Source organism: Oxyura jamaicensis, chromosome 26 (assembly GCF_011077185.1).
Source record: "Oxyura jamaicensis isolate SHBP4307 breed ruddy duck chromosome 26, BPBGC_Ojam_1.0, whole genome shotgun sequence".
Classification (NCBI taxonomy): domain Eukaryota; kingdom Metazoa; phylum Chordata; class Aves; order Anseriformes; family Anatidae; genus Oxyura; species Oxyura jamaicensis.
Window position 1 is genome coordinate 2,366,529 of NC_048918.1, and position 13,356 is coordinate 2,379,884.

General features: G+C 65.1%; 1 protein-coding gene across 6 annotated transcripts in view; it reads left to right on the forward strand.

Moving 5' to 3' along the window:
• The first annotated feature begins 11 nt into the window (after positions 1–11).
• NAV1 (neuron navigator 1) overlaps positions 12–13,356 on the forward strand; it is a 48,183-nt gene continuing 34,838 nt past the window's right edge. For 4 of the 6 annotated variants that reach the window (XM_035347298.1, XM_035347300.1, XM_035347299.1 and 1 more), the window contains exon 1: positions 12–829. In XM_035347298.1, coding sequence (XP_035203189.1) covers positions 118–829 — 712 coding nt within the window. In that variant the 5' untranslated portion in view covers positions 12–117. The remainder of the gene's footprint in view (positions 830–13,356) is intronic. The other 2 variants (XM_035347303.1, XM_035347301.1) reach the window with 2 other exon arrangements.

The window sequence follows — 13,356 nt, forward strand, 5'->3', positions numbered from 1 at the left end:
CCCCCCCCCCCCCCCCCCCCCTTCTCCTCCCTCCTCTCTTTCTCCGCGTCCACGGGTGCCGCAGCCGCAGCAGCAGCAGCAGCAGCCGCCGGCGGGTTAAATGGTGGCAGCGCGGGGATGCTGGGGAGCAACCTCAAGAGCCTTCCCGACGTGGAGCTGGGCGACGAGGGCTCGGCGGAGCTCCGAGGCTACCGGCGGGGCCCCGACGGCGGCGCCGTGATGCCGAAACGGGCGAAAGCGGCGGCCACGACGGCGACGACGACGACGACGGCGGCGGCGGGGCCGCGGGGCGCGGAGCTGCGGGTGTTCAAGGCGAGCAGCGCCGAGGGGCGGCTGCCGGCCGGCTCCAACCTCCGCAAGCAGAAGTCGCTCACCAACCTGGCCTTCCTCACCGACGCCGAGAAGAAGCGGCAGCTCTACGAGCCGCGCTGGAGCGACGACATGGCCAAGGCGGCGGCCACGGTGGCCACGGGAGGCCGCGGTGGTGGCGGCGGTCCCCGTGCCCGCGAGGCGCCCGCCATGTCGCGCAGCCTGTCCCGCTCCGAGCACTCGCTGCTGCCGCCTCGCCCCGCCGGCCCCGCCAAGCCGCCGGCCGGCGGTAAGCCCAGCCGCATCCCCCGGGGGCCCTACGCTGAGGTGAAGCCCCTCAGCAAGGCCCCCGAGGCGGGCGGCGGCGGCGGTGGCGGTGGCAAGTGCGACGACGAGCTGCTGGGCGGGAAGGGGCCCGCGGCGGCGGGCGCCGAGGAGAAGCCGTACCTGAAGGTGGACCCCGAGCTGGTGGTGACGGTGCTGGGAGACCTGGAGCAGCTCCTCTTCAGCCAGATGTTGGGTGAGTGCGGCCCCGCGGCGATGTCCCCATTCCGTCCTTCCCTCACGCCCCTCTCCCTGCCCGGCCCCCGCAGCTCCTCGCACCCCGAGGTGTTCCACCCAGAACCAGGGGGATGCGGGGCCGGGAGGATTCGGTCGTGGCTTTTGTGGGGTTAAGGAATGGAAATCTGGCTCCTGGCAGGCTCTGGGGTCTTCTCCCCATGGCTTGGCCGTCACCGGTGAGGCCATGCAGCGTGGGGTGGCCCCACGCCTTCAGGTGGGCACCCACCACCTTGGGGTCCCCCGGTGTGGTTCTGGCCACATCCCGGTTCTCAATCAGCCCCGAGACCCCGAGGTTGCCCTCTCAGCACCGCTGCACGTCCCCTGCCCTGTCCTAGGGGCTGACCTTGGGGACAGCACACGTGGGGAGCCCCAGCCCGTGGGCGAGTCGGAGCCCCCCCGGCGTCTGGGTGCTGCTTTGTGCCCCCCATCCTCCGGGACGCTGCCGCAGGGTGTGGGTGATCTGCTCTCAGCCCCCGGCTGCGTTGGGCTCGCTTGATGCGTTTGATCTCCGAGCCTGGGAAAGGCTCTGCGTGGTCGAGAGCTCGTCCCCTGTGGTATCACATGAGGTTTTCATCAAAGCAGCCAACGCTTTGGGTCGGAGCTCGGGCTTGCTGCCCCTCCGTCGGCTGCGCTGGCTCTCGGTGCGGCCGTGCCCAGCCCTCGCGTTCCCGTCGTGGCCGCTGCTCGCGGGAGATGTGGGCTGATCTCCAGGAAGGCGAGGCAGTGTCGCGATCCCCCGGCTTTCTCCCCTGCCTCCTTACCACGGAGGACTTGCAGCTGTGAAGAGCTCGGCTCGGTCTGGCGAGCCGGCGTGTGAAAACGGCAAACGAGCTGTGTGAGGCCATGACGAGGCTGCTCGCCGTGCCCGAGCCAGCTGGGTCTGGAGCTGCGGCGTTTGGTGGGGGCAGGCTGGAGGCCCTGGTGTGCCGAGTGCCTTCCCTTGGAGCCCTCGGGGTGTCACGGCCCCTGCTGTGGCATGGGGCTCTGGCACACGTGTGCCGCTGCGCTGGCACGGAGCCGCCCGCGCCGATGTCCCCTGCCTGCTCCCCTCCCTGGCAGGGGTCTGCCCCGGCTGCCAAAACGTCCCGTGGCCACTGCCCGGTGGCCCAGGGCTTGCTGGGGCCATGCCAGCGGCTGTAAAAGCCACAGAGCGAGGCCAAGGCGGGGCAGGCAGATTGCAGGGACGGGATGCACGAGGCCGGCCTGCTGCTGGGGTCCCGCGGTGGTCCCGTGGTGGTCCTGCCGCTGGGCTCGTGGATGTCCAGCCCCGGTGCTGGGGTAACGCCAGGTCCCACTGGGGCAGGGAGCGCAGAGGGGCTGCAGGAGGATTTGTCACGAGCAGGTCTCCACCCGCTGGCGTTGGCGTGCCGTGGGGGATCTCGGTGTCCTCCTCGTAGTGCCCTGCTCGTGGGGGGGGTTCCTCAGCACCCCCAGGCAAAATGCCTGCAGCTTCCCTGCGGGCGCAGGGCTGGCCCGTGTAGGAACGACTCCTACAAGGTGAGGAAGTTCCTGGGGTGGTTCCCAGCCTCTGTCTGTGGTGGGGCCGGTTTTAGCGGTGCTGAGCATCCCTCGGGCGGCGCTTGCCATCTGAAGGCTTGGCCAGTTGTCTGGTGAGGGCCCTACACTGCCAAATCTGCCTCGTGCCCCCCCCCCCTGCTCTGCGTGTGTGCTGAAATAGGTCACTCGTCAGCGTGCACGGACCCCTGGGCTTCCTGCGGCGGGCAGGGCTGGTTCTCCACCCCCAGGTGGGGCAGGGTTTGGGGCTGACCGGTCAGGAGCTTCGCCCCGTGTCCTCGTGGGGGGCCGCAGGCTGAGCTTCTTGCCTTCGTGGGAGCCGTGCCGCTGAATCGCGGCTGTTCAACCCGGCTGCCAGTGACCCGGCCCGTCCTTGGCAGCCCGAGGGGTGGGCACGCTGACAGGAGCCGGAGGTGTGCGGGGGGCGGCGTGCCAGCGGCGTGCCGGTGGTTGCTCCGTCACCTCGTACGTGCCGGTGGTGGACCCGTGGCTGGGGGTGCGTGAGCCCAGGCATGTGCTGAGCTTCTGGTCCCGACCCCTTGGCTTGTCTGCTGGCGCCATCCGGGCGGGCGAAGCCCTGCCCCGTTCCTTCTGCAGGCCAACCCCTGGCGGTGGGCACAAACCCGGGCAGGACAGGACCCCCCCCCCCCCCCCGGCTCAGAGCAGGCTGTGAGGGCCGGTGGGCGAGGCCAGGAGAGGGGCTCAGCAGCTACTGGAGGTGCCGGGGATGGAGAGGAGGCTTCTCCGCTCTGCGTGGGCTCCTCTGGCATGAGAGCCGTCAGCCTGAGCCATTTTGCTGTGCCTGCTGGAGTGCCTCGAGAAGCTCCAGGAGCTTGTCCTGGGAGGAAAGGCGTGGGAGCCGTGGTGACTTCCCACCTCTGCAGATCTCGTCTGAACTGCTGACCTGTGCCGAGGAGCTGCCGCTGACTAACCGCAGCTCCCTGCTCCGCCGAACGCGGCGGCTCGCAGAGAGCCTTTCTGCATCCGTGGTTTCCACACCTGACTTCCCATCTCCATTTCACGTTCATCCTGCCAGAAACACTCACCAGCCCCTGCTGAAGTGCAGCGCTGGCCAAAAACACCGTGTATTTCGCGGTGGCCAAGCGCTACCTCTCCTTTGGTTGCTGCGGATGTGTCGTCTGTGTGACGGCACCGGAGCCTTTGTAGAGGCGGCGGAGCCGTAACCACGTCTAGAGCAGAGCAGCCTGCCTAAGATGGAAGAGGTCACCGGGACACGGCAACCACATGGGCTTTGTCGAGGCTATTTCGAACATCCAAATTACACACTGCGTCCCGAGCAGAGGCCGAGTCTTCTCATCAAAGCTGAGTGGCAGCCGGCTTTGCTAATTGCACCAGCGCCCGGCCACAGGAGGAAGGGCACGGAGGGAGCGTGGCCAGGGCGCCGCACGGCTCGGGGCGCACGGCGGGTGAGAGCACACAGGGGGGCCGTGGGTGAGCTCACCCCGGGGTGTGGGGACCCCGCACTTACCTAGAGGTCCCCAGAGCGGCTCCGGGATCCTGCAGCTGCTTTCTGCAGCCATTTCCTTGGCCATCGCTTGCTGTACGTGGTGCCTCCTAAGTGGCTACTAATGGGCCTAAGTACCCAAACGGCCGCTGCTGCGTGGGCCAGAGCCCAGATGGACACGTGCGATCCCCGGGGTAACGGCGTTCCCCGGAGGCTTTGCTGAAGGAGCCTTTGCAGCCCTGCCAGGCTCTGCGGGAGCTGGTGCAGCATCTCGGGCCCACCTCCCTCGGGTGGGCGATGCTGGGGTGTCCTTGCTGGGCAGCATGTGCCCGCTGTGCCTCTCCAACCACGCTCGCGGGCAGGGCTGGTGGGGCAGGAGGAGAGCCAAACGGGCTCCTGGAAAGGGGCGATCATCGCACGTGGGCGGTGGAAAACCCTCAGCGCAGAAGCTCCTGGCTCGTGTCCGTCGTGTCCCGTGCGAGCGCGTTCGGGTGGAGGTGGTCTCACCAAGGTGACCCTTCCCCACGGAGATCCCCTGCTGGTGAACGTCCCTGCTGGCCAGGCGCTCGGTACGGGATTCCTCAGCCCCACGGCTCTCCTGCCCCACGGCTTTCCTCTCCGTTAATTAAGCACTAACGGGCACATCGCAGCGCTGCGCAGCAGGAGCCCGGCTCGCTGGCGGGGGAGCACCAGGAGGTCAGAGACCAAGTGGCTCTTCACAGCCCCGGGAGTGGGTTATTGCCTCGTAAAGCGCCGCGGCTGTTCTCATCCCGCCGTTAACGCTAACGTTACGCCTCTCTTGGTGCCCCGGCAGGACAGCGCCCGTGTGACGAGGTCGTTGGGGGGGGGAATTGATTTCCTTCTGCCTGCGTTTGGGGCAGGGCGAGGAGAAAAGGGGGACCTGTGCCATGGTGTCGCTGCCTCCGCTCATGCGTCACCCCCCTTGCTGTAAAAAAATAAATCCCTATTTGTCCTTCAAGGTTTCCCATGGAAAAGTGGCTGAGCAGGGACGGGAAGGCAGAACTATTGGAAATACGAAACAAATTCTTCCCCTAAAGAACTCGAAAAATGCTGCTCACGTGGGGCTGTGACCAGCTGCATTTTGCTCCCAAGCCTGAAAATCCGTGGACGCGTGCAGGGCGTTACGTGGTTCCGCGGGTCGGTGTGAGGGACCAACAGCCACCTGGCATCGGTCGGCAGGACCCGTCCAGGAAGGGCCTTTTGGGGTCTGGTGGGACATTTGGGGTCCGTTGGTGGGACGTGACCACGCTGGGACCTGGGCCGTGTCCCCTCGAGGCCTCGCAGTGGCCGGTGGCTCCTGGCACCGTTTGCTGGGTGCTGCCAGGTGCAGGCGCTGCGCGAGCGATGTGCTTCCAGCTGGGTGGCCTCGGAGAGCCGAAGCCAGCCCTGCCTCCTCCTGTAGGGTCCCCTCCCGATGTCCCATGGCCCAGCTTCACGTCGCTGCCCTGCCTTCGGTGTCTCACGCTGCAGCACTCGGCCGTGCCGACAGCACGAGTCCTCTCGCCTCCGCCCTGTCCCGTCCCTCGGCGTCACCCGCTCTGCGCTTTCCCTCGTAGCTTCGCATCTCGTGGTGCCAGCAAACGATTTCCCCGGTCCTCCCCTGCCCGCGGTCTTGGCTGGTGCTTGCGCCTCCTGCCCGGGCGGGGGGACTGGTGCCAGGTCCGTGCGGAGCCAGAACAACCCGCCAGTGACGGCTGTCTGCCGAGGGCAGCGTGTGTGTGCCGGGCTGTGCCGCGGTCCCGCTGGACGCAGGTGGGTTTTTTGGGGGCTGCGAGCCCGGGCTGCGGTCGCACCGCTCCCCTGGGTCTGTGACATCCTCCGAATTGTTCCCTTGTCCCATCTGGAGCCTGCTTTGTGCCACTGCGTGTGTGGCACCGGGTGATGTGAGTGCACGGTGACAGCGGTGGCCCCAGGGCGCACGCGTGTGCAGCTTCTGGCACAGGTGCCAGCTGCCGGTAGGGCCCCACCGGGTGGAGCGGGGACGGCTCCGTCCGTCAGGGCAGCTCCATCCTCAGCCTGGCCAGGCTTCGGGTCCTGGGGGTGCCTCTAATGGGGGCGTGGGCGATCGGATCCGGCCCCGTTGTGCCACCATCCCTCTCCTGCAAAGTCACGTCCTCCTCCGGCGTGCTGAGCGCTCTCCTGGGGGAGCGCGGGGAGGGAAGCTCCAGCGGGAAGCTGCGAGAGGGCAGAGCACAGAGCCTGGGGGAGGCAGGGGGGGCTTGGGGGCACCGCTGCCGGGCGGGAGAAGGGGAGCGGGGCTTCCCCGCGCTGCTGCATTGCAGCTCCCAGCCGGGAGCAGAGCGCGGAGGGGAGCTGGGAAGGCAGGGGATGCTGCATTGCAGGGCTGAGATTAGAAGCTGTGCAAATGGAGCTGTGCCGGTGTCGGAGCGGGTGTGACACTGGAGAGCGGCGCCCGGCACACCCTCGGATTCGCTCAGCCTTCCTCTGATCTGCTTCTCCCGCATTTTGTTGAGCTCGAGCGTTTCTCCCGTTCCTCACGCTATTTGTCATGTCCAATGGAGGCCGTAATGCGTTTTTTATTAATTCAGGAGAAGGGCTGAGATTCCTCTCCCCCCGCAAGGAGCCGCTGGAAGCGGCGCAGGGCGCAGCACGGCGGGGCAGGATCTCCTCGCTCCTCGGAGCTGCCCCGCAGCAGGGAGCTGGCAGAGCGGTGCCTCGGCTCCCGGGAAGAGCCAGGAGGGCAGAGCAGGGGCTGCACCAGTGCCCGGTGCCCGCAGCGCTGCCCGGTGAGACGCGGGCGAGTCCCCTGTGCCCGTGACACGTGCCTCTGCCTCCGGCACCGCCCGAGCGCGCCCGGCAGCTGCGACAGCGCCGGGTTTCCCACTCCTACCTGGCGTAGGCACCGGGGATGCTTACTCATCCCACAGCCCTTTGGTTTCGTGTCAGTCTCTCTGGCTCATCCCGACTCACCGGGAGGCGAGCGCTTTTCAGCCCTCCCAGCAGCCAGCACGCCCTGAGGGTCTGTCCCGCAGCATTCCCAGGGGATTACAGGATTGGTGGTAAATCTAGGACTTCATTTCTGGCGGTGTAAACGCAGAGCTGCTCTCGTGCCTCGTGTTTCCCCCACGCTGTCTCAGTGCAAACGAGTGAAGGTGGCAGCGTTCGTGGTGGTGATGGGGAGCCGGAGAGGAGGGACCTTCAATGAGGCACCCAGGCGAGCTTCTTCAGGAGGCATCTTGGCCCTTAGCGGGTAGGGCCGAGCTTTTGTCAGGCTCTTTGCGCAGGACCCGAGCGTCCCCGATGGCAGCGCTGCCCCCGGCTCTCCGGATTCACGGAGCAGCAGTGAATCACGTTCAAAGCAGCGACTCAGGTACAGCTCCGTTGCCGGCTATTTATAGACGTGCGAGCTCGCAGCCTAGCAGAGGGCTGAGAATAACTCCCTGATTAGACACTTCTCAAAACCACACGCCCGCTGCCCATGCGCGTCGTCGCCTTCCCGGACTCCTCGCGCGCTGCTGTAGGGTACGCCTTGGTCCCGTGCCAGCCCAGATCGTGGCAGAGAGGAGTTTTGCCCTGCTATTTTTTTTTTCCTTGGGCTAATCGAGCGCTGGCAGCACGCTGCGGTCGGTGGGATGGGGGCTGTGCGACCCCACAAGCAACACGGTGCTCGTGGGGTGGCTGCCGGTGCTGGTGGGGACCCCCCAGGGCATGGGCACAGTCTGGGCGCTGCCGAGCGCCCCGGTGAGCAATCCTCCCCTCCTCTGCGGGGAGCTGTGGGCACCCCCGGCCAGGGATGTGCTCCTGGGTCGGTGCGAAGGAACCGAACCTGCAGCTCGGGCTGGGATGGGGATGATTAAAACTCATCTCTTTAATGAAACCCTCGGGCTGGGAGCGTTAGAGGCTGTCGGGGTGTTTCCAGTTCCTTATCCCTGGCTTAGCATTGTGTTCCCAAGCGGATGCAAACACGGGGAGGAGCAGATAGAGGGTGATCCGCACCCATGGCCGTGGGGCAGCAGCTCCTGGAGGCGAGCAGAAAAAACCTGCCAGGCATTGGCTGGGGCGAGTGAGCCCCTTCCCGGCGGGTTCCTGGGGCCATGCCGGGGGGACACACTCGGCCTTGTGGCCGCCCGCTCCCACCTCCAGAGCCTTCTCCAGCTCGGGTGGCTCCGAAGCCGTGGCTGCCTTTCTGCAGCCGCCTGGCCCGCAGCCTCCTGACTTCCACCACACCAAATCAGCGACTCTGAGAAAGCCCCGAGCTCCCACCGCTCGCCACGGGGAAATAACGAAGTCCAGCTTCCTCCCCATCCTAGCTGCAGGGAGGGGAGAGAGCAGGACCGCGTGCTGGAAACCTCGCCGCTAACCTCGGTGAGCAGGAAGAGGCGTGAGCCCGTTCGCGGGGAGGTGGCCCCGCTCCAGCGCCGGCTCCGCTGGGGTTTGTGCAGCTGCAGCCCGAGAGCTCAGCGCCGCTCGGCTCGCGGCCGCTGGCACTCGCACGCTCGCTTCCTGGCCCGGCCTCCCGCTGCGAGGGGGACGGTGACGGTGAGGCCGAAGGCAGCCGGTGCTGGGAGACAGCGGGGACGGGCTGGGACTTCCCTGCTGCTGCTCCAGCTGATGCCGGGGGGTAAGGAGGGCGCTTCCCTGCACTCCTCGCCTGCCCGGAGCCTCCCATGGAGGTGGTGTAAAACCCCAAATCCCCAGCTCCTCCTGCAGCCGTGGAGAGGCCGTGGAGGCTGGGCGGGGACGTGGGGGCCTGGTGCCGGCGTGCCAGGACCCGGCGGTGGCATTTGGCTCCCGGTGGTGGTGGGTTCTCAGGAGTAACACGCACGCAGACTTGGCGTGGGGTTAAAATCCTGCCGGACCTGGAGGACCTGGAGGACGTGCTGTGCGAGGCGTTGTGCGAGGCTGGCGGAGGGGAAGCACCCGCATTTGCCTGGCGCCCAGACGCGGACCTGGAGCCTTCGTGCGCCTGGGGCCGTGCATAGCTGGGGGCTGACAGATCACCAGCGCCTTTGTCTTTTGGCAAATTCCTTTGTCGTAGCTCACTGGGGGGATTTGAGGCTGGATGCATCATTTCTCTACCTCCTCTCCCGCTGAGGAGCGCGGTCGCTGCGTGGGGCTGAAGGCTCCCGTGGCACTCGGACGCCTGGAGGCCAGCAGCGTCTCGGCCCCAAGGGGAGCAGCAACACCCAGAACAAAACCCGGTGCTGCTGGCTTCCACCTTAGGGACCGGAACGGCCCCCGGTGGATTTGGGGGGACGCGAGAGGCACGGAGTCTGCGTCCTCCAGTGCTCCAGGCTGAGGGCAGCAGCCGGGGACTGGTTTACCAGCGGAGCACGACGCTCCTTCCTTGCGAGCAGCAGCACCTGGGAGGTGGCGGCAGCACCTCCAGCCACCCCCTTTGAGTTTTTTCATGCCTGAGCCCTTTTCGCTGCGCTTTCGCCAAGCGGCGTCCCGGTGCTGCTGGAGCTCGAGCACTAATATCCATCATCCGGCTGCGGTCTGCGGAGCGCTCAGAAATTCTGTGCTATTTTCAGTTTAGTTTTCCAAGTCGAGATTATTGGCTCACGGGCATCTGTTCCCAGATGGAGAACATGTGGCCGGTTCCTGCGAAGGGAAGGGAACGGCCCCGCTCGTAAAGCAGCGTGGGGGATGAGCGAGGGAATGATCTTGGAGCCTGTGAGATGCTTCGGGGGGGGAACGGGACCTGGGGGGCTCGCGTTGTCGGGGCCGCCTGGAAAACCCTTGGCAAGCAGAGCGTGCGCGGCGGCGGTGCCTGCAGCGGGAGGTCGCCTCTGCCGGCTGATGAGTCGTGGGGGAAGTGAGGCAACCTGGAGGCACGACCGAGTCTCAGCTCCGCTGCTGTTTGCGCTGCTGTGCGCTTCACAGCCCTGCTCGCTTTGGAGAGCGGGGAGCGGGGTGATAAACTTCCCGTGGTGATTTCCTAGGCAAATAGTCGTCGTGCTAAAACCGGAGGAACTCGGGGGGGGGGGGGGTTCCCAAAAATCTCCCCGCCTCGACCAGGCGGCTTGAGCGCTCACGAGCTGTAACGGCACGCAGCCGGGGAGGAAACAAACCCAGAGCTCCGATTCTAAAGGAAATTTGCAAAGCAGCTTTTCCAGCCTCGCGTTCCCCAGCGGAGCGTGGCAGCGCGCAGAGAGCCGCCTGCTGCTCCCCAAACCCGGCCGGGCCCAGCCGTGACCCGCGGGCAGAGCAGCGCTCCCCTCGCTCCGCGCTCAGCCTGCTCCTCGTCAAGTGCAGGGGGCGGAGGCGTCGATTTGTTTTGTTGCTAAGCTTCGTGCTCCCTTTGTGGGAATAAAGCAAATTCTGTTGGGTTTCGATTCTCCATAGCTTCAAAGACAAACCCAGCCTGGGTTGCCAGCTCCTTTCTGTAGAGCGGGAGGTGCCTGTTTTCCATCCCAACCCGTCCATGTTCTGCAGCTCAATAGCACATCCTAGACAATGGCTTTAGAAAGCAGACGCCTGCGTTTTGGAGCCACGGCGCTGAGGCACCGCCAAGCGATGCGCGGGGTGCCAGAATCCGCGCGCGTGGGGAGGGAGAGGGAAGGAGGAGGAAGGCAAACTCGCTCTGATGGGATGTTTCCAAGGAGATCGCGGTAATGATCTTGCATTTCCACGGAGCTCTTCAGCCCCTTGCGAAGCGTTCTCGCTCCTAAGCAGACGTTACGCGCGCCCTGTGTGGCAGCTGGCCCTAAAACGGCCGAGCCGAGGCCGTGGTGCTGCCGAGGGGGCTCGGCCGGGGTGCAGCCCCCATCCGTCCCCATCCGTCCCCGTCCCTTCACAGCTCCGTGCCTCTGGCCTGGCAGCTGCGTAACGGCACCTGGGGACGGCTCACTGCTTCCCCAGCTCAGTGCCGCCCGGAGACGCACATCAGCATGGGGCTGGCGGGGTGAGAGCCCCGTTTCGAGCCGTCGGGGTCTCAGCAGGGCGCTTTCCTCAGCTCCCCGTGGTTCTCCCTTGTCCTGAGGTGCCGGGAGCCGCGCGAGCCCCGAGCAGATGGCTGGGCTCCTGCGCCGTGCTCTCCTGCGTCCTCCCGAGCGTCTCTCACTTCCCAGGATGAAGAAGGGAAGTCTGGAGCGCCGGGTTTGCGAAAGCCACAATTGCTTTATGCTTTTTTTTTTTTTTCTTTTCCTGCCCTGGAATTTTTCCCTGGCCTGAAGAATTTTTAAACTAAAACATGGTGAGGAGAGAGCAAGGGGGGGGGGCACAGGGAGAGGAGTGGGGGAAAAAAAAGCCTGCTTTCAAAACCAGAATGATTTCAAGGAGAAGTGAAAGTTATTGCATGTCCGTAAGATTCCAGCTGATTTTACCTCATTTTATCAAGAGGAGAAAATACCTTTCCCAAGGCTCTTTGCAGCAACCCCCTGGTTTTACAAGTAGAAGCTTTGGGTTGAAAACCACCAAGAAACGTGGAAGCAAAAGGGAAGTGCTGCGTGCGGATGCTCTCCCTGGCTGATCCCGCAGCGCAGGGCTGAGGTGGTGTCGCAGCTCGGAGCTCAGCAGAGGTGGGATTTTGAGTGACAGGGGCCAGAATTCAGCCCAAATCCAAGTCCTCCAGCTGGAGCTGGAGCACCACAAACCTCACCAGCCGGGAGCGCTCGTCCTGCATCACAAACCAACGTGCTGCCCGGCACCGCTGCCCTGCTCCTGACCCATAAACGGCCCTCGGAGGGTTTGTGCTGGTGCCGGTAGCCGCGAGGTGCCATCGCTAACACCTTTCTGCCACGCTTCGTCCTCCCCAGGCTTCATCGCCTGCCGAAATCTCCCCGTGCTGCATCCCACGACGCCGAAGAGCCCGAGGTGAGCGGCCGCCCTCACGGGGCCGGCCTCAGGCTGCCTCCCCACGGCACTACACCTGGCAGGTAGACGAGGTGTTAGAAAAATGCCTTAAATCCATCGCCTGTAAGGTTCGCGGGGCAGAGATCTCCTGGATCTCACCACGCTTCATGCTGGAGCAGCAAAAATACTTAACGGTAATTTTTTCAATGACTTTCCATTTTTTTTTTTTTCCTCTTGGTAAACTGTCTGCAACCACTTAGTGTTCCTGAAGGGATTAATTACTCGCTGGAGCTCATTGTGTGCGTTTCATCCTCAGAACCGTTGGATGCGTTGCCTGGTTTGGATCGAGCTCGGGGGTCGCACGGCGTTCCTTTTTTCATCCTTTTTTTCCCTGGTCTGTTTTATCTGTCAGGCTCCCGGGGCGAGCGCTCTCATTTACCAATTCAATAGTCGCTTTGTTGGTACACTGCACATTATCACAGCCGACTTTCCTGCTCCGCGCTCATTGTCGGTGGAAAGTGTATCCAGAAAAAGACAAATCACTTCCTTGTTTGAGTGACTTTTGGCTGCTGCTTTCCCCACGCCGCAGCGCTGGCTCGGCTTCTCCTCCAGCAGCCGTGGCTCCGGGCTGCGTGTCGTCAGCGCTTGGACGGGCCCCTGGAGCGAATTCGGAGAGCCGAGCTCGAGGCACATCGCAGCGCCGGTTCCCACGGCGGAGAGGGCAGCTGCTGCGCGGAGGTGGGACGTGGGGATGGGGATAAATCCCAGCCACAGCCCCCGCCGCGCCGCCCCCGGGGGGATCCTTCCAGCTCGGCGGGGAGCGTCCCAAAGTGTCCGCGCTGCGTGGCTCGGTGGCTCTCGGCGCGCTTCAACGTTCCCCTGGGGAACTGCTGCTTGCGCAGGGGCACGGGGTGAGTGCCCGCTCTCCTGTCGCACGTCCGAGAGCCTGGGCGAGCCGGTGTGCTGTCACCTTCCCTCTGCTGGCCTGTCACCGCGTGGCACTCAGCGGTGTGAGCAGCGCGCGATGGGGAGCTGGCACGGCCCCGAGTGGTGCCGGGGGCGGAGAGGGGACGCGTCCTGCCCGGGTGCTGCTCAGTCCTGGTGCTGTGCTGCCGAGCCCCGGTTCCTCCCCGTGAGTGGCTCGACTGAAATCCCTCAGGTTGGTGCAGGCACCGTTCCCATCGCGTTTCCTGCCCCGCCCGTTCGCAGGAAAACCTGGACGTGTGCGGCAAAGCCACTGCCCTTTGCGCTGAGTCCTAGAGCATGGTGGAGTCGTTCCCCTCGCCGTCATGTGCAGCCCTGGGTGCAGATCTGGGTGCAGATGGAGGAGGTGAGGTGAGGAGAGCTTCTCGATGCCTTCCCCAGCCCTGCCGTGGCACCTGGGCAGGGCTTTGGGGTCACTGGAGGAGAGCAGGACGTGAAGGGACCGGGCAGCATCTCCCGCAGCGGTGGCATGGGGCTTTGCAAGCATCCATCCCCCTTCCCTCTTGGGGCACACCAGAAGGAAATCAGGTCTTCTGGTAGAGGTAAGAAGAACCTGTTCCTTCTCTGCAAATGCCCTTTTGATAGGAAAAACACAACTATTGCTTAAGGGAAGCTTTTCCGAGCAGCGGGGAGGCACCGAGGGCGCTGCGAGAGGTGGGGCAGGCCTGGAGGCAGCGGGAGGACGGGAGCAGGTCCTGCCGCCGAGCCCTCGCCGCTGCGCTCCCAGCGGGGAAGCGGCAGCG